Source organism: Schistocerca americana, chromosome 3 (genome assembly GCF_021461395.2).
Source record: "Schistocerca americana isolate TAMUIC-IGC-003095 chromosome 3, iqSchAmer2.1, whole genome shotgun sequence".
Classification (NCBI taxonomy): domain Eukaryota; kingdom Metazoa; phylum Arthropoda; class Insecta; order Orthoptera; family Acrididae; genus Schistocerca; species Schistocerca americana.
Window position 1 is genome coordinate 884,951,172 of NC_060121.1, and position 20,973 is coordinate 884,972,144.

General features: G+C 41.1%; 1 protein-coding gene across 1 annotated transcript in view; it reads right to left on the reverse strand.

Moving 5' to 3' along the window:
* Nucleotides 1–20,973, reverse strand: part of LOC124607115 — a 79,612-nt gene that overhangs the window by 32,609 nt on the left and 26,030 nt on the right. Inside the window, exon 3 of the mRNA XM_047139313.1 lies at nucleotides 10,441–10,689. Coding sequence (XP_046995269.1) covers nucleotides 10,441–10,689 — 249 coding nt within the window. The remainder of the gene's footprint in view (nucleotides 1–10,440; nucleotides 10,690–20,973) is intronic.

The following is a 20,973-nucleotide window of genomic DNA, read 5'->3' on the forward strand; positions in this document are numbered from 1 at the left end:
AAAATGACTAAATGGTTGTCAATGAAGAACTTCAGACGTGAAGGACCAGTTAAAAACAAGGATGGGGTGACGCTTACAACTCAACAGGCACAGCTACAGAGTTGGGAGGAGCACTTCAAGGAACTGTTAAATTGTGAAGACAACCAGGAGGAACAGGTGAGAGATGTTCCAGAAGAAGTCGAAGAAGATCAAGATATAAATTTGCAGTGCCCCACAATGGACAAAATTAAGATTGCTGTGAAAACACTAAAGAATACAAAGGCTCCAGGCCTAGACAACATAGCACTGGAGCTCTTAAAAGCCGATATTGAAAGTACTGTTAAAATGCTCCATCCCTTGCTGAAGCATATTTGGCTTTAAGAGAAATCTCCAAAGGAGTGGAAAAATGATTTGGTGGTAAAGCTTCCAAAACAGGGAAATTTGTCAGACTGTAACAACTGGTGTGGTGTTACATTGTTGTCAGTGCCCAGTAAGGTCCTCACCAGAATTATTTTAAACAGAATTAAAGAGTCTCTTGAAAAGCGACTGCGTAAAGAACAGGCCAGTTTTAGGGCACGACGCATTTGTGTTGATCTTATTAAAAAAACTCTTAGGATCATTTTAGAGCAAAGCAAAGAATTCCAAACAACCATGTACCTTGCATTCATTGATTTTCAAAAGGCCTCCGATTCCGTGAAACCCAAAGTGCTCTGGCAGGTGTTGTGGAAGTATGGCATACCACAGAAGATCTTAAACATCATAAAAGATCTATATGATGGCTACAAATGTTGCATTCTCCACAAGGGAAATATGACAGAGCCCATAAATGTAACAACCGGAGTCCAGCAGGATTGCATTTCATCACCAACACTTTTTCTACTTGTTCTAGACTCAGTTATAGAATAGGCACAGCAGGCAGAAGATGAGGAATCCAGTGGGGGATCCATGAATGTCTGGAGGATTTGGATTTTGCAGATGACATAGTTTTATTAGCTCAAAGGCTGACTGATATGCAAGCTAAATTAAACTTGCTGAAAGAAGAAGCAGAGACTGCTGGCCTCAAGATAAATACAGGCAAAACAAAGGAAATGAGAGTAAATTCAGGGAACAAGGAGGTGCCACTGTTAATAGGGGAGCAGCGAGTGGAGACTGTCAACTCATTCCTGTATCTGGGTAGTATAGGGATGGAAGATGGTGGAGCTGGAGATGATATGAAAAGCTGCATTAAAAAGGCAAATGCTGCCTTCATACAATTGTATCCAATATGGAAAAATAGAAATATCATGTACAAAACAAAAATCCATATTTTTAATACAAATGTGAAGGCTGTCCTTCTGTACACCAGTGAAAGCTGGGAAATGGATAAAAAGATAGCATCCCAATTACGAAGCTTCATAAATAGATGTTTTCAAGGCATCATGAATATCTGATGGCCGGAAAAAATATGTAATGAGGAGCTCTGCTGAATAACAAACCAGATACCTATAGAAGACCAGATATAAGAGAGAAAGTGGGGTTGGTTGGGGGACACCTTGAGAAAACCAGATGGAGCCATCAAGAAAGAAGCATTGGAATGGAATCCCCAGGGAACAAGGAAGAGAGGAAGACCTATGGGCACATGGAAGAGGGCAGTGGAAGGGGAAGCAAAAAGAGTTGGCAAGACCTGGGTAGAATTGAGGCAAATGGCCAAAGACAGAGATGGATGACAAGTTCTCCTGGATGCCCTATGCCCCCATAGGGGCCAAAGGAATTAAGTCAAGTCAAAGTGCTGCAGTCAATTGCTATTCCTGGTGGTCATCTGTGAGGATTTTGGGAACCCACCTAGCACAAAATTTGTGGTAACCATGCTCCTCTGCCACAATTTCATACACCAAGCTCTGTGAAATAAATTTGGGAAAAATGCTGCAAAAGTTCCTTAATCATGAAATGATTTTCACAAATTTCATCACTGATTTTCATCACCAGTTCATCAGTCACAAGGCTAGGCTTACCACTGCAGTCCTCATTGTGAACAATGGTAGGGACATTTTTAAAATCAGTGCACCATTTTCTCACTCAGCTTTCACTCATTATTCCTTTTCTGAATGCATCACAAAGGTTGCAATAAATTTCAATTGGTTTGCAGTTTTTTTGCCAACAAAAACTTAATCATAGAAAACACCTCGAAAGTGGTGGGATTTTCTATTGCAGCACACATTTTATCACATCATTGGAAGCAAAGTAGCAGAGAAATAGACCACATGCTACCACTGATGGATGCATACTGAATGTAGGAACATTAAGCACTCTGGGCTTTCTATTGATGCTGACAAATTACATGGATAAAAATGACAAACATTTACAGTCAAATACACCTTAAACACACACAATCACATGAAAAAGCTCACAGCATTTGAAAACAACAAAAGTCACAACATTTCCCAAAATTCACTGAATCTGAAGATAGAGCACTCCTCATCCCAGAGCCATTGGCAATTGATGATCATCACAGAGACCCCCCCCCCCCTTACCCACACCTCCCCCCCCCCCCCCCCTACCAGGAGTGTGGAGTACTGGGGAGAGGAGATGAATGGACGTTGTCAGATACGGTGGTGTTGTAGGCCACTCAACAGGTATTGGTTGATCGTGCAGTGTAGCTTGACCACCCATGCCATGGCTGGTCAGAATGGAAGGATTGGGAAGACCATTTCTTGTGGAATCTGGGAGATCCATGCAAGATGCACTGGAGAAGGTATAGTTTACCATCCAGTAAGGAGGACTAACCGTTGACTTGCACATGTGAATTGGACAGGCACAACAGGTGATGGTGTTGGAGGAGCGACGAAGAGGGGGATGCATACCTTGAGCATTCTGTTGGTGCCGAGTGACACTGGTTTTCCAGCTGCATCCAACTCATCTGGAACAGGGCCTGTGCACTGTTTACATGTGATGTGGGTGTGGCCTTGTGTGAAGTGTCTCTTGATTAGAGGATGAAGAATGATCCATCTTGGAGCTGTAAGGAAAGCTCGGCGCATGGGCACCAAGAAGTGTTGATAGAAAAGCAAATCTCATCCATTGTAGACGTAGGAGGCACTGTAGAAAAAGGAGGTGAAAGATATTGTAGTTTGGGAGAAACACTAGAACAGACTGGGGGAACAGCAGGTGACAGCACTTGCAATGATGTAATGTCACACACAGTGTGTGGTTGAACCTGAGGCAGTGGATCATCACATGTAGTCTGAGTGAGACAAGGGAGGAGGACTGTGACACACAACAACTGAGCGATTGATGGACATAGGCTCAACGCACACAAGATATGGTTGGTGCACAGGCAGAGAGGTGGTATGTGCAGGTTCAGGGCCATCGCAAGGTGGTGGAGAACTCGACTCAAGAGGTTGTGGGATGGATTTCTCGATCACCCAAGCTGGTTTAGCCCATTGAAGTGAAACCGTCTGACACCAGCCATTGGTGAGGATGTCCATAGTATGAGCCATGTGTGCCAATAAAAGATGCGGGTGAGGGCAAGGTGGCTATGCCATCCTGTAACACAATAAACTTGCATGAGTCTAGGGCCGAATGCAAGGAAACTGGGGGACAGATATTCAGTTATGGAGGAGGCATATGGCTAACAGCTATGTGTGACTGGACATGCTCAACAAGAGGAGAGAGGTCAGATAGGCCAACAGTTGCAACACTGTCGATGATCTCAGCTGGGAGGACTAATGTTGCACCATACAGGACTTCTGCTAGTGACAGCTGGAGGTCTGCAGATTCCTAACATGACCCAGGAAAATGTGTCAAATCACTCACCACCGTGGCACATGAGGATCACTTTCAGAATCCTGTGCCAATGCTCAATGAGCCCATTGCTCTGAGGGTGGTACGCTGTGGTGCAAAATTTTGCCCACAGCACAGAGTGTGCAGAGTTTTTTAAATAACAGTGATTTGAACTATCTACCCTGAACAGTGTTGATGGATGTTGGTCACTCGAATCTAGCTATCAAGGAAAATACAAATGCTCATGCTACAGAATCCACCATAATGTCCACAAGAAGGATTGCCTCCACCCACCATGTAACATGGTTTATGATGAACAAGATATTTCTGAAACCATCAACATGGATAATGGGCTGATGAGGTCTAGAGGTCTAGGTGCACATGTCATACACGGCCTCTAGGGATGTCAAATTTGCCTGGGGTGGGGGGCTGCTACATATGTCTGTCAACTTTTCTGCACTGACACAGCATCCAGGCAGGACCCCACATATGGCTGTCCTTGTTCATGCCTGTCTGCACAAAGCATTTCATGATGAGCGGTGTAATAGCCTTAACACCAGTGTGTGGAAGATTATGCAAAACAGCAAAAACTTGGTGATGTAAAGCAGGAAAATAAGCTGACTGATGACCATGGACGTACCACACCCAGTAGAATGCAAGAAACTATCTGTAGGGAAGTGGAAGAGGCCTAACACAGATTCTGAAGTTTGATACCATGTCCTGTAAGTGCACCAGTTCATCAGAATTGATGGGAGCTGAGATAGCATTGACACATGATAGATAAACAGGCATAAAATTTTCTGAGCCATGGATATACTAGATGTCTGTCGTGTACTGACAGATTAGATCAGTCTACCAAATAGTCTGCCATAATAGAGATACAAGCATCTGGCAAGGGGTGGGCAAGAGTGATGGCACGTTCTACAGCTGTTTTGAGATTCTTAAAATCTTTCATCGTATCGTCAGACCACTGTACCCAGTGATTACTGGAAGGTTTTTTTACCAGTTAATGTGTCAGTAAGAGGAGCTTGAATAGATACTGCCATCAGCAGGTTGTGCATGTAAAAATTGGTGCTCCCCAAAAGCCATGCAATTTGTGTAAAGTCAGTGGGTGTGGTGATCGCAGATGCAGTTGACCCGGTCTGATTCTGAAGTTTGATACCATGTCCTGTAAGTGCACCAGTTCATCAGAATTGATGGGAGCTGAGATAGCATTGACACATGATAGATAAACAGGCATAAAATTTTCTGAGCCATGGATATACTAGATGTCTGTCGTGTACTGACAGATTAGATCAGTCTACCAAAACCTGCATGGGGTAGGGTCAATTGTAGGATTGCAAATAGTGTCTACAAGGGGGGATGATCTGTGAAAATTGTTATGTTCCTTCCTTCAATGTATGTGTGGAAATATTTGACAACCTTGTGCATCACAAGAAGTTCCCTGTTGAAAGCCGACCACTTAAGTTGATCCATAGGTAGTTTATTGGAAAAAAAACGGAGTGGCTGAGTTGTGTTACCAATGTGCTGTTGGAGAACTGCACCTACTGCAAGATTACTTGTGTCTGCCATAATAGAGATACAAGCATCTGGCAAGGGGTGGGCAAGAGTGATGGCACGTTCTACAGCTGTTTTGAGATTCTTAAAATCTTTCATCGTATCGTCAGACCACTGTACCCAGTGATTACTGGAAGGTTTTTTTACCAGTTAATGTGTCAGTAAGAGGAGCTTGAATAGATACTGCCATCAGCAGGTTGTGCATGTAAAAATTGGTGCTCCCCAAAAGCCATGCAATTTGTGTAAAGTCAGTGGGTGTGGTGATCGCAGATGCAGTTGACCCGGTCTGGGGGAGGACGTATATCCTCACAGGAGAGCATCAAAGTTGTGATTTATCATGATAAATCCTGACTCCATTAGATGCCAGCGACTCCTCTGCCTTGGCCAGGTGCGGCTCACGTTCTTCGTCAGAGGAGCAGAAAATGAGAATGTTGGCTAGGCATGTGTATGTGTAGCAGTAAGAGCAGTTCAAGGGAAGTGAGTCTATGAAATGTGGCCAAGTTTGAGACACATTTTTGAGGCCATAAGGCTTGTAAAATAATTTGTAAAGGCCAAAGGGGATGATTGAGGCTGTTTTTGGTATGTCACTCTGTTCCATATTTATTTGTAAATATGCTTTGCAGCAGCCCAAAACATTGAAAATGCATACTCCACTAAGTAGCTAGGTGAAGTCATGCATGTGCAGGATAGGATAATTGTCCATTATGGTTCATGCATTGAGATGACAATAGTTACCAGAGAAGAGCAATGTGCCACCCTTCTTGGTTACCAAGTGTATGGGCGAAGACCAGTTACTGTCTGACGGGTGAACAAGAAGTTCATCAACTACAGTTTTAGCAAGGCATAGTTAGTGTGAAGGGAGGTGGCATGCACTGGGGGGGGGGGGGCAATCTGTCATGATAATTTTGTGTGTCATCCTGTTTGTAATATCATTCATCTGGACCAATGAATATGAGAAGGGGACATCTCAAGTAAGAATTAGTAGCACATAGGAGTCACAACCTGAGATTCTATTGGCTCAGGCGAAGGCAGGCACATTAGAGTTGTAAGAGGCACACTGCTGGTGTCAAGATACGGAGGTATAGACAGTCGGTGTATGAGGTGTCGCGTATCAGCAAGGGCCTGCTTAGCCATCAAGATGGTGCAGTCCAGTTCTGCATTGTGAGTGTGAAGGTCATCGACCACAGAGTGCTCAGATTGGAACCAAGTGATGGAAATGGTGAGGCAGTTCATCAGAAATGAGTACTCAATGAGAGCTGTGTTAGTATTGTTGGAGGGCTGATGGAGAGCTGAGGGAGCGATTGAACATGCATTATATGTACCCGAAGCGTGGTACACTGAAGTAGACAACAGGAGTTCAGGCAACAGGCTGAAGTGAAGCAGGAAATCAGTTCCAAGTACTGGGTGTTTGATGTCAGCCATGTGGAAAGGCCACATGAATGGTTTGCCAGGGATGTGTTTCATAGGTAACTTGACCATGATATTGACACAAAGTGTCAATTTATTTGCTGCTTGAAGGGAAAGCGTGGTTGGTATCACAATTGCTACAGTGAATAAGAGCATGACAACAGTAACATCAGCTCCAATGTCAACAAGGAAATGACAACACGAGCATAAATCTGAGGTGTACAGACAGCCTCGTGGAGCAAAGGATCGAATAGAGTGCATGTCTGTAGGTGACCTTTGTTGTCCTCATGAGCTGTGGCACCTACTGTGGCCCAAATGAAGCATTTGGGAATGTGCAGGGAGGTTGGAAATCACGGGTGGCATCCCTGATAGTTGTGTGTAATCAGCATAGTGGATATGCTGGGTGGGGGGCTGCGTGTGGTTCAGCTGGGACTGCTATGCCTCCTACAGTGATGGGAGAGGGTAGCGAATGGATGGCCCTTGCTAGTTCAACTGTAGTCAGGGAAGTTCCGCAAGAAGTGGCTGGTGGTTCCCAGTGCTGGCCACAAGATCACTGCAGTTCATTGCACTGCCCGAGGCAGATCTGTGCCCAGCCTTTACCAGCCAATGGAAAAATTATAGGCACTGCCAATACCAGCCTCAGTAGTAGACACTGTACTGCGCATGGTAAGTAAGTGGTGGTGTCGAATAATGGCATACGCCTGGTATGCCAACAGTACTTTATCTTCCTGTGATGATGAGGTATGAGGAAACAAATGTAACTGTAGTTCTTGTGACAGTTTAACTAATCACAATGCACAGAGTGCAAAGTCTGGCGTGAACTAAGCCATAACCTTAGCACATAGGTGATGCCATAGCTGGGAAGGGGTTCTGTCACTTAAACTCTCATTGTAAATGGTACTTTGGATTGCATAGTTTGGCATACATGAAAAATGCTTGATGAGGAGTGCACAAGCAGAAGCATATTTGTTATGCTCAGGTGGGTTTAACAAGTCACTAATGGGTGGTCATGCAGATGGTTCACCAATCAAACAAAATAGGTGCCACCATCTATAATACCATTTTTGTTCAACAAGTTGTCCACCAAGGTACATCACATCACAGCATTGTCCATTTGTATCATTGGCAGCTTCAGAAGATGACCTGGAAGCAGAGCTTGTGGTGGAATGTGTAGGGAGCAGACCATGTGAGGTTTCAGAGAAGTTGCATCCACTGGCATCGACTGTGCAATGGTGTTGGGTGCAATTTTCTGATGTAGGTGTGACCCATGTGTTGGTGTGGTATGATGCCCAACAGTCACAGGTCATGTGGAGAAGGGGGCTGTATGACCACGTGATGAACACAGCACGGCCGGAGTAGTAGAATTGTGATGCGAAACAGGTGAAATGAAAGCAGCAATGTTGAGGTGGGCCGCCGGTGATCTGTCATCTGTGGTCTGTGTAGGAGGAAGCAGTACATGACCACAAGAGAAACCCATCGTGGCAGCTGTGGAAGTATTGCCAACCAACGCGGATGTGTTTCCGAAGTAAGGTGTGTAATCGTGCCGAGTGTCGAGTGGTGGGGTGGAACATAGCTTATATGTCACCTGAGGTCTGCAGAGTGCGGTAGGTCAGGTAGACACAGGTGTATCCCAGCCTGGTTGACTCAAGTGTCCCATTGGCCAGTACGGAAGGGGGCACATTAAATGGCAGAGCGTGGTTGATGAGAAAGCCAGCATCAAAGGTACACGATGCGTGTAATGGTTGACCACACTTGGGAGAGGGGAGCCGTGCATGTGGGCCAAAAACTGTACAGCTGAGTGGTCCACAGTGGAGTGAGGTAGAAACTCTGGACAGAGGAAACCAGAATATTGAGTAGAAGAAATTTCCTGGTGAACAGAGAATCCAGTAGCAGGCATCAGTGCAGGTGTGTGCTGCACGCAATGTGGTATGACAAAGGAGGTCAGAGTTGTCTGTTGCGGTGGAGTAGACACTGGAGAATGAGCATTCTCATTGTATTGACAGCATGCATTGAAAAAGATTGTGCTTCACAATCAAAAGTTGGTTCCACTATAGTGATGTCCTGAACTGTTGGGAAGGTTGTAGTTTGACACTTTGCTTGAGCTAGTGTGAAACTGGTAATGAGTAATGCACAAACTGAAGCATATTCATGCAACTCGCAGTCATAAGTGTAGCTTTTCTATCAATTCTGACGAATTCCTTGGATAGAAATAAACAGCATTTACAGTCAAACACACTTTGCTCATGCACGAAAAAACCATAGCATTAAAAAACAACCAAAGTAAAACGTTTCCCAAAGCTCACTGAATCACAAGGTAGAACATGCCTTTTCCCACAGTCATTGGCGACCAATAATCGCCACAGCACCAAGATGGTGGATGTAGCCCCATCTACTGCTGTGAAAGACCAAAATGTCTGTTACTTTCCTGATAGCCCTTGTATAAAATACACAGTTAGCCGTTATCAAATAATAGATCTCAATCTGGGTAGATCTTTGAATAAATAAATTGTGTATAGATCCTGTATTACAGCCAGTTGTTTAATTTAGACTTCTCAGAGTTTATGTAGTTGATAGACCTGTTTGTTACAAGTACGAAGTTCATTGTATTGAAATATGTTAATATATGTTAACAATGTTAAATGATATTTTCCAACATCTGCAACACTCTGTGTACCATCAGATCACATGGAATGAATAAATAAATAAATAAACTGATCAACAGTTTGGTCAGTGACAGTAAAGACGCATAAATATGAAATCCTTCTTTGATGGTATTGATAAATGTTATTTAAAATTTACTCATAGCAATCACCAACTGCACATTGTAAGAAGAAGAAGATGACTGAGACATCCATCCAACTGGTCAGTAAATAAACAGTACAAAGATCTAAAGAAGATCAGTAATTGTTGAAACTAGTCTGTACTGAAAAGATGAAAGTGACTCTGCTATAAACATGTCGAAACATTGTGTTTATCATATAACTCTACTTTGGCAGTGTGCGTTTCCAGTATTATAGCATTCAGTGTGAGTCATGAGAAGAGACTGTAAAGGTTTTAGAGGTACGAAGTTGTTTTGTTTGTTACTGGTTTCTTCATTTGTTATTGGTTCCCTTCTGAAATAAAAATTGTGTAAATAACAATTGTGCATATGTTTCAGTCACATCCAAATCAGTAATGTAATAAACTTTAGTCAATCTGTGGGAAAAAATAATCTAAAAAAATATTTCATTTTAAAAAATTATTTTCTGTAAATTCAAATTATTGTAACAATATACAAAAAACTTAAAAAGTTGTCGACTGTTTTCTGTCAGTTCATTTATATGCCAGTGTTTTACTGTCTTTCTATGTTAGTTACATCTTTGAAGAACATCATGTTGAAATTATTTGCAATTGTATCAATGCAAGTTTAAGTACAGAATTGTATGAGACCAGATTTAAAAGTTAATTAACAAATATGACTATAATTAATAAACTGAGGTATTTAATAAAATTATCAGAATTATATTTCTGCTTGCAGCATGTAACAATTGAAATGAATCCAGGATAAAAGAGAAGGCCTGCACTGAAGTTTCGTCAAGATCAAAACACAGAAAATAAGTGAAAATATGTTGTACTTTCTATTTTTGAATATCTTTTAAAATATTGCAATATATACTCTATTTTCATGTAATAAAGAACTCAAAATCAACGTTGAACATATTTAGTTGTCAAGAACAGTAGACAAAGCATTTCGAGACGCACCTGCACCAGCGTTCCAGTAGAAGAGCCCCAAGACGGCGAGGGCGGGCAGCGTGGGGTTGGCCGTCGTGTTGATGAGTCCCAGCACTGCAGACGCAGCAGACAGCAGTAGTGAGATACTCAAGAAGAGCTGCGTGCTCACCCACAGGCCCATGTTGATGAAAGGGAAGTCACTAGTAGATGAAGAAGATGTGGTTGTATTTGTAGAGTCATCTTCTTCTAGCCGTGGTGCATCCTCTTCTGTAGCTCTGACTGGAGACAAAACCAATGAGTGTGTGCAAATAATATCAAAATCTGCGCATTCCACATCTTACAGAAACAGATTCAGATATCTGCAACTGCTTATCCACTAATTTGGAAGCAGCTGATGGTAAACAGCAAACAGAAAGTATAACGTATTTCTCCTTTCTTGATACACTTTTCCCTCTCCAGCAAAAATGGGCTGTTCCAGTAACAACCCATGTCAAGTTAGGGATTTTTTCAGGCAAATAGTGGGTGGGCTGTTAGTGGGGCAGAAGGAGCCACAATTGGGGATGTTATTTGTCTTACAGTATGGGGAATCTTCTGAATACCTTCATCAGAAATGGAACAGTAGTATGAGAAGGAAAGTTGCTACTCACCACATAGTGGAGATGCTGAGTCGCAGATAGACACAATAAAAAGACTGTCATGAAAATTTCATTCTCTATTTCGTTGTGCCTCTGCTTGCATTTTCACAAGTGTGTTCATGCGCATGCCCACAGAGGTTAGACAGAGGGCATGGGAGAGGTAGAGAGGGGGGGCAGAAAAGGCGAGAACTAAAAAGACTGAATGTGATGACAGATTGAGGACTGTGTAGTGCTGGAATGGGAACAGGGTAGGGACTGGACAATGACTAATGAAGGTTGAGGCCAGGAGGGTTATGAGAATGTAGGATGTATTGCAGGGAAAGTTCCCACCCACATTATTCAGAAAAGCTGGTGTTGGTGGGAAGGATCCAGATGGCACAGGCTGTGAAGGAGTGACTGAAATGAAGACATCATGTTCGGCATTGTGTTCAGCAACCAGGTGGCCCACTTGTTCCTTGGCCTCTGTTTGTCGGTAGCCATTCATGCGGACAGACAGCTTGTTGGTGTCATGTCTACACAGAATGCAGCACAGTGGTTGCAGCTTAGCTTGTAGATCACACAATTGGTTTCACAGGTAGCCCTGCCTTTGATGAGATAGGTGATGTTTGTGACTGGACTGGAGATGGTGGAGGTGATAGGATGTATGGGACAGGTCTTGCATCTAGGTCTATTACAGGGGTATGAACCATGAGGGGTTGTGTATGGATGGATGAGTATATTATGTAGGTTCGGTGGATGGCAGAATACCACTCTGGGAAGGGTGGGAAGTATAGTGGGCAGGACATTTCTCATTTCAAGGCACAATGAAAAATAGTAGAAACCCTGGCAAAGAATGTAATTCAGTTGCTCCAGTCTTGGGCAGCACTGAAATATGAGGGGAATGCTCCTCTGTGGCTGGATGGTGGCACTTTGGAAGGTGAAGGGAGACTGGAAAGATAAGGCACTGGAGATTTGTTTTTGTACAAGGTTGGGAGGATATTTATGGTCTGTGAAGGCTTCCGTGAGACCCTCAGTATATTTTGAGAGGGACCGCTTGTCACTGCAGATGAGATGACCACAGGTGGCTAGGCTGTATGGAAGGGATTTCTTGGTATGAAATGGGTGGAAGCTGCCAGAGTGGAGGTATTGCTGGTGGTTAGTTGGTTTGATATGGATGGAGGTATTGATGTAACCATCTTATTTATTTATTTTATTTACACATCAAGTTCTGTAGGACCAAATTGAGGAGCAAATCTCCAAGGTCATGGAACGTGTCAGTACATGAAATTACAACATAAAAGCAATAACAGCTAAAACTAAAATGTTTATAAATCCAAAAAAAGTCAGTCCATAATTTTAACTAAACACAGTCAAAAATACAACAAGAATCAGCTTAATTTTTCAAGGAACTCCTTGACAGAATAGAAGGAGTGACTCATGAGGAAACTCTTCAGTTTTGATTTGAATGCACGTGGATTACTGCTGAGATTTTTGAATTCGAGTGGTAGCTTATTGAAAATGGATGCAGCAGTATACTGCACAACTTTCTGCACAAGAGTTAAGGAAGTCCAATCCAAATGCAGGCTTGATTTATGCCGAGTATTAACTGAGTGAAAACTGCTTATTTTTGAGAATAAGCTAATGTTGTTAACAAGAAATGACAGTAAGGAATATATAGGGTGAGTCAGGAGGAAATGTAGGTGCTTTGAGGGGTGATAGTATTAGTGATTCTGAACAAAAACGTCATATGGACATACGCCCTATTCCAAATAGTTTCTGAGATACAACACATTTATTATCACTTTTGTACATTTTTCTTGAATAACTTGAAAACCTCACCCTCCAGTGAAAACATGTCACAACAAAAAATTAAGTTATATTAAATTTCCTACAAAAAAGGTCCTATTCATTTTTTTCTCTAGAACTAATGGTTTGTGTGAAGAGAGTGCAAAAATATTGAAAAACTCACTTGACGTGCATGCACTGTAGCTAATGTGGATTTTGTAGGCCAATTTAAGATAGCATATTGAGGTAGCAAGTTCACACGAGCAGTTTGATATGGGACACTTGTGGTCTATCAAGTCAGGAAACTACCTCAAATTGGCCTACAAAAATTACGGAAGCTACAGTGCATGCATGTTGAGTGAGTTTTTCAACATTCTCATACTCTCTTCACAAGAACCATTAGTTCTAGTAAAAAAAATGAATAGGATCTTTTTTGTAGGAAATTTAATATAGTTTAATTTTGTACTCTGACACATTTTCACTGGAGGGTGCAGTTTTTGAGTTGTTCAAGAAAAACATACAAAAGTGAAATTAAATGTGTTCTATCTTGGAAACAATTCAGAATAGGGCATATGTCCATATGAAGTTCCTTTTTGTTCAGAATCACTAATACTATCACCCCTCAAAGCATGTACCTTTCCTCCTGAGTCACCCTGTATAAATTGAAAGGCCAATGTCAAAATATCCAGACTTGTGAACAGGGTTCGACTTACACCACAGGGGTGAACTTACACCACTTATTACCCGAACTGATCATTTCTGAGCCAAAAATATCCTTTTAGAATGTGAAGAGTTAACCCAAAATATAATACGATACGACATAAGTGAATGAAAATAAGCAAAGTAGACTCATTTTCATGCTGAATGATCACTCACTTCAGATACCTTTCGAATAGTAAAAATGGCAGCATTAAGTCTTTGAACAAGATCCTGAATGTGGTCTCTCCATGACAGTTTACTATCTATCTGAACACCTAGAAATTAGAAATTTGAACTGTTCAGTTTCACTAATCATTTGCCCATTCTTTGAAATTAAAATGTCTGGTTTTGTTGAATTGTGTGTTTGATACTGTAAAAACTGAGTCTTACTGTGATTTGGCATTAGTTTGTTTTCTACAAGCCATGAACTTAGGTCATGAACTCCACTATTTGAAACTGAGCCAATGTTGCACACAACATCCTTTGAGATAGGGGTCAACATCTAGGAAGGTGGCTTGTTGGGTTGGGTTGAGTAGGACCAGATGAAGCAAATGGGGGAGAAATTGTAGAGGTTCTGGAGGAATGTCGACAAGGTGTCTTCACCCTCGATCCAGATTGCAAAGATGTCATCAATGAATCTGAACCAGGTGAGGGTTTTAGGATCCTGGGTATTTAGAAAGGATTCCTCTAGAAGGCCCATGAATAGGTTGGCATCAGATGGTGCCATGAAGGTGCCCCGTTTGTTTGTAGGTAATACCTTCAAAGGAGAAGTAATTGTGGGTGAGGATATAGTTGGTCATGGTGACTAGGAAGGAGATTGTTGGTTTGGCATTGTGAAAGGTAGTGTTCGATAGCAGTAAGGCCATGGGCATTAGGGATGTTAGTGTAAAGGGAGGTGGCATCAATAGTGATGAGCAGAGCACTGTGTGGCAAAGAGGCAGTAACTGTGAAGAGCCAGTGGAGGAAATGGTTGGTATCTTTTATATTAGAAGGTGGGTTCCTGGTAAAGGTTGAAGGTGTTGGTCTATGAGAGCAGAGAGTCTCTCAGTGAGGGCACAGTAACAAGCCACAATGGGATGTCCTGGGTGGTTGGGTTTATGGGCTTAGGAAGCATGTAGAATTTAGGAGTGTGGGGAGTGGTAGGGGTGAGCAGAGAGATGGACTCTGTGAAAAGGTTCTGGGACGGGCCTAAGTATTTGAGGAGTGACTGGAATTCTGGAATGGTATCACTATGGCAAGGCTTGTAGGTGGAAGTATCTGACAGCTGGTGGAGTCCTTTTGCCAGGTAATCCTTGCGATTCAAAACAACAGTGGTAGAGCCTTTGTCTGCAGGTAGGATTTAAGATTGAGATCAGTTTCGAAATGGTGGACTGTGGTTCTTTTTGCAGATGTAAGGTTAGTTTGCATGTTGAGGGATTTGGGGAATGAAGATGAGGCAAAGTATGAGGTTAAAAAATTCTCGAAAGTTAACAGGTGGTGATTTGGGGTCAGTGGAGGTGGATCACAGTTGGATGGAGGAGTGAACTGAGTTAAGCAGGGTTCAACATTGGTCTTTGGTTGTGTCTGGTTGGTAGGGTTGGTGGTGAAAAAGTATTTGCACTGTAGCGACTGGGAGAATGAAAGGAGGTCTTTAACAAGTCCTGCATGATTGAATCTGGGAGTGGGGCAATAGGTGAGGCCTTTGGAAAGGATTGATATTTCTGTGGGGCTACGATTTCTGGAGGAAAGGTTCATGATTGTGTTGTGGGTCTGTTTAGGTTCTGGATTTTGTGTGGTGGCGGGAGGGAGTTTTGGAGGGTGGGGCGAGTTAAAAAAATGGTTCAAATGGCTCTGGGCAATATTGGACTTAACATCTGTGGTCATCAGTCCCCTAGAACTTAGAACTACTTAAACCTAACTAACCTAAGGACATCACACACATCCGTGCCTGAGGCAGGATTCGAACCTGCGACCGTAGCAGTCGCGCGGTTCCGGACTGAGCGCCTTAACCGCGAGACCACCGCGGCCGGCATGGGTTAAGTGTAGTAGGTCTACAAGACAGGGTTTGTCAGCTATGAGGGGACATGGGAGAGGTTTGGAGGATGTTGTAAAGGTGGTGGACAGAGGTACACCGAGGAGGCAAGGATATGAGCAGGGTGGAGAGCTTCTTGAGGTGGTGTTGTGCATGTTGCCCTAGTTCCTTGAGGGCAAGAGTTTCAGTGTGTGTTATGGGTTCCAAGAATTTTTGATTGCATAGCAGGAGAATTTTGTGGATGGAGAGAATCTACTGCAATGAGGCTTGGGCTTGGTTCATCAGAAATGGGAGATTTGAACAGTTTATTATTTAATTCTGATACAATTCATCACATACAAAAATCTGTGAAAGTTTAGTGTATATGAAAGCATATTTGTTTAAATGTTGTTGTTGCAGTCTTTGGTCTAGAGACTACGTGATACACATCTCCAAGCTAGGCTGTCCTGTACAAGTGTCTTCTTCTCTGCATAACAATTGCTACTTACAAACCATTTGTATACACTTATGTATTCAAAACTTGCTCTTTCTCTAGAATTTTTACCTCTACACTTCCTTTCATTACCAAACTGACTATTCCTTGATGACTTAGGATGTGTCCTATAAACTGATCCTGATGTTCATCAAGTTGTAGATGAACTTCTTTTATCCACAACTCAATTCAGTACATTCTCAATAGTTATTTGAACTACCTACTTTCACTGTTCACAAGCCCCAAAATTACACAATTATATGGCCAGTTCACTATTGATAAATTTGATAAGCCTCATTAATAGGTTGCAGGCAAACATCAGCACACTGCTACAATAGTTTGCTGTTGAACGTCTATGAGCAGTAAAAACCTAACCACAAAGTTCACAGTTCTTGCAGAATAATAAGGTACATGTGACACTATTTCTCAAATAAATTGAACAGACTATTGTCATTACTTGATCTAACACATGGCCTATTTGTGTTACACTTATTCCACTGTTAAGCTGATGCATTGTTGTTAATTTAAGCAATACATCATTCCCGTCTGAAAATCGGCTGAGGACTGACTGTCTCAGACCAAAAATCCATCCTTCATATATCCTCACAATAATACTTACTGAAACTATACACTGTTCGATGTTTAAGTTACAGAAATTACAAATAAAACATGACTCATTCAGTGAACTGAATATGTCAAAAAATTCCTCCTTTTTTAGTAGTTCCTTCTACCACAAAGGTTAGGCTAAATTATTTGTTTAAGTAAAAAAATTAACAGATATAGTTGTACAAACAAAACTTTTGGCAAACTTTTTACATATTTTGGAATTAATTAAGGGCTGACTTTGCTAATATGTTTTCAACTAGAGCCAAATAAATACTTTTAGAATACTATTAGATCTTCTTCCAAATGTTTATAATCAGTACAGAATTTATATGTGTTTATAAGTCAACAACAGAATCTAAGTCATGAAACAATTACTGATTTTACCCTATGATGATCTGTAGCAAAAGATATTAGCTAGAAATGGTCAAAATAAATTAGGGAATTAAATATACACACAAAACTAAACACAAAATTAGACCTGGTGCTATATTCCTTAAGACCGAGGGCCAACCTTTCTCTTTTATGGAATGCAGATTATACTCATGCATGTTAATGGTAATTAGGCAAAAGTGAAAATAGAATGAATTTAAGGAGTCAAATGGCAAAACAAAAGAGGAAGTAAAGAGATCCCAGCTTGCTTCATCACAATGTGTTAACAAATCCTCTTTTTCATAAATGATTTCCTCACTATTGGCAGTCTGCAGTTTGTATCCTCTCTACTTTGCCCATCCTCAGCTATTTTTCAGCCCAAATAAAACTCATCTACTACTTTTAGTGTCTCATATCCTAATTTACTTCCTGAAGTATCACCTGATTTACTTTGACCACATTCCATCACTCTTTTTTTCTTTTATTGGCTTTCATTTTATAATCTCTTTTCCAGACACTGTCCACTCCATTCCACTGCTCTTCCAAAGCCTTAGCTGTCTCTGACAGAATTTCTCCCTGGAGTTTAACCCCCTTTCCAATTTCTCCATGATTTCCTTCACAGCTTGCTCAATGTACAGACTGAGTAACATTGAGGATAGGCTAGAAACCTGTCTCACTCTCTTCTCAGCTATAGCTTGCCTTTCATGCCCCCTGACCCTTATAACTGTGGTCTAGCTTCCTTACAAGTTTAACATAGCTTTTTTCTCCCTGCATTTTATCCCTGCTATTTTCAGAATTTCAAAGAGTGTAGTTCAACCAACATTGTCAAAAGCTTCCTCCAAATCTACAAATTCTATAAATGTAGGAATGCCTTAAATGTGAATGTAGTTTCTTCCTGCATATATTGCTGATGGAATCTTCTTGGGCTCCCATCCAGGTAGCTATATTGAAATTCTGCAATGTTTCAATGGGTGTCACTCTCATTATCTTCTGGCAAAGTGTTGAGATTGTGTGGACATCTCATATATATACCTTGTAACAGAACGTAAGATCGTGTATGTCAGTAATTTTCGTGTATGTCAGTAATTTCTTTACGTGTAATGTTTTATGTAAATATAGCCTTTGACTGCGAGTTTAACGACTAAGAGACAGTTATCTTTGGACATGCGGAAAGGAGGTCGATCTTTGGGAGGGGTGGTAAAAGGGCTTTGGAGAGGAAGCGTGGGCTAGAGGAGGTGGGAATACAGATGTGGTGTAAAACAATGTCTTATTGCATATTATTGTAGAAGTGTTAAATGTGAATAAATGAATTAAATAGTGATTTGCAAAACTAATGTAACGTTTGCTCTCTAAAATTCAAAATACCACATCGCCCTACAAACCAGTTAGTCTCATCCAAACACAAAGAAAACCGTGGGAACATCGCAGTGGAATCACCTCTAGACTTCACGAAGACAACAACGCAGCCATCGATATGAGTTAAGTACCAAACTGTTCGTACTTGTTAACGACCTCGGACTATAAATTTGAATCTCCTGTAGTACATGAAGTCACCATGTGGACAAAGGAGTAGGACAACTTATATACAGTGGAAATCATAGGAAGAGGTCTGTTAAACTTGGGGGCTCATCCGGGATATTACAGTTAAATGCGATGGGACTAATTGCGCTTCGTTTGCGGAACATTACAAACTTTATAATTCGTAAAACGTGAATAACATTGTACACGTTTCCTGGACCAGAAAAAGTAGTGTGTTTTAAACTTTTCGTCAAGACTGTATCCAAACACGTGGTGCCATCATGACGCTATCAGAAGAAATTAAAAAGGAAGTTGGAGAAATGTTAGACTCGAACGTGTGTGGTGTAAGTGACGATCCAGATGACTCACAAACCGAAAGAAAACCGGATCAACAGGACTGGGTAAGTTTACTCTTTGCCAGAATGGGACAAATGCAGACAGAATTAACAAGGGCAATGAACTCAAATAGTGAATTCCTAGAATCGAAAATAAATGCATCTAGTGAAGCGCTGGAAGCAAAAATGAAAAGCAACGGTGATGTACTGAAAGAAGAGATCTCAAATTTAAAACTTCAATTAGGAGAAAGTTTGAAGGGCGTGAACTCCAAAATTGAAGCTATAGAGAATAAGTTTGTGACCCTAGAAAATAAGTTAGCCACAGTTAGCTCAAGTCAAGGGAAAGAGATTGAAAGGTTAACTGCAGCTCAAAGAACTGTGGAGGAGAGGGTAGACAAATTAAGTCTAGATACAGAATCAAAAGTTAACTCCTTAGATGCTGAATTAAATAAGATACAAGAGTCTGTAACATGTAATTTAAGTGTAATAGACAAGAGATTCACTGAAATGCAAGATAATTTTGTGTCTAGAAATTTATGTATGAATGGTGGAAGTGTGTGGAGTAATTCACCTTTAAAAAGTTTTCCTTGTGATAATTTACACCCTGTAGATTTTTTGCAACACTGCTCTGACAACCTTGTTACTGGCATGTCTGATAATCTAAAGATTAAATTTGTTAAAAAATTTCTTGAGGGAGAAGCTTTGTCTTGGGCAAACCAACATTTTGATGAGTGGAAAACGTTTGATGATTTTAAGAAGAGTTTCTTAAATAAGTTTTGGTCTGAGACTGAACAGGGTAGAATAAAAAGTGAATTTTTAAATGGGCCTATCTTCAGGGGCAGAAACCACTCAATGAAAGACTTTTGCAGGGATCAACTTAGGAAATTGGTGCATCTAGATAAACCCTTTGACGAAATGACGCAAATTGATGCCCTTAAAAGGAGGTTACCTGAAAGAATACAGTGGGAATTAGTGCATGGACCTGACGACTGTTTAGACCAGTTTCTAAAATATATAGACAAATTAGACAGGGCAATGGAGAGAAATGTGCAACAGTTTAGTAACGGAAACCATTACAGTGGGAGGTGGAATTCTGATTACCGTGGAGAGAACCCTAGAAGGGACGATAGAGATTTTCGGAATGAACACCAATATGATAGAACAAGAGAGTACAATGCTAATTGGAGAGGGAGTAACTGGGAAAGCAATGGTGTAACTACGAACAACAGATGGGAAGGTAACAACAGAAAGAATACAAATTGGAGGAGTGACAATAGAGGTAGACATCCGGAAAACTCCGGACCGCCTCAATGAAGGTCCACAGCTTTGGGGCGAACCGATTTAAACATAATAGGACCACTAACTTTCACACAAAACCCAATACTGTAAATAACTGTACCATTAACAAACAGGTTAAAAACCAGGAATACCAAGTGAATTATATAAATTTTGATAAAAAATTTTGGGATGCTATGTGGCACAGTAGACCACCACAAAATAAACATAGGAGAGACCAAAGTTCTGACTCAATTCTGGATGAGGAGATGTTAAATGATTTTTACAGGTGGGCAAAAAGGGGAGAGCAAGCTAATAATGAAGAGAGTAACAAATGTTTTAGTTCAGAATTGGGGGGGTTGTTCACACAAGAAGGTAATAGTGAATCAGCTGATGATAAACCTAAGCAACAGGAAAAAGAATCAACCATAGAAAGTGAAAAACAGAGAGAAATAGATGAAACTGGCAGTAAAGTATACCATAGTAGTGATGATGTTAGTATTTTTGATGTGAAAAGTATGGTAAGCAAACCAGTAAGTGAGTACAATGTTTTTATTGAAATAAATAATGAAGTTTTGGAACTTGATGATAGTTGTGGTGATGAAGTACAGGAATATGATAAGAATAATGAAGTGACAGCTGAAAATCAATTGCTACATGCCTTTCCTGATGAGCTCATGGTTAATCAAAGTGGTGATAACAAAAGTGAAAATATTGTGAAAGAATTAGATTTGCGTGATATTATTGAAAGTAAAGGAAGCCAATTTTTAGAAATCCTGTGGAACCAGTATAATGAGAATTGTAGTAGCAAAGTGTTTTGGTATCGGCTAAGTATAATTAGTAGAGTTTTATGCCCACGCTGGTGGGAGAGTAAAAGAA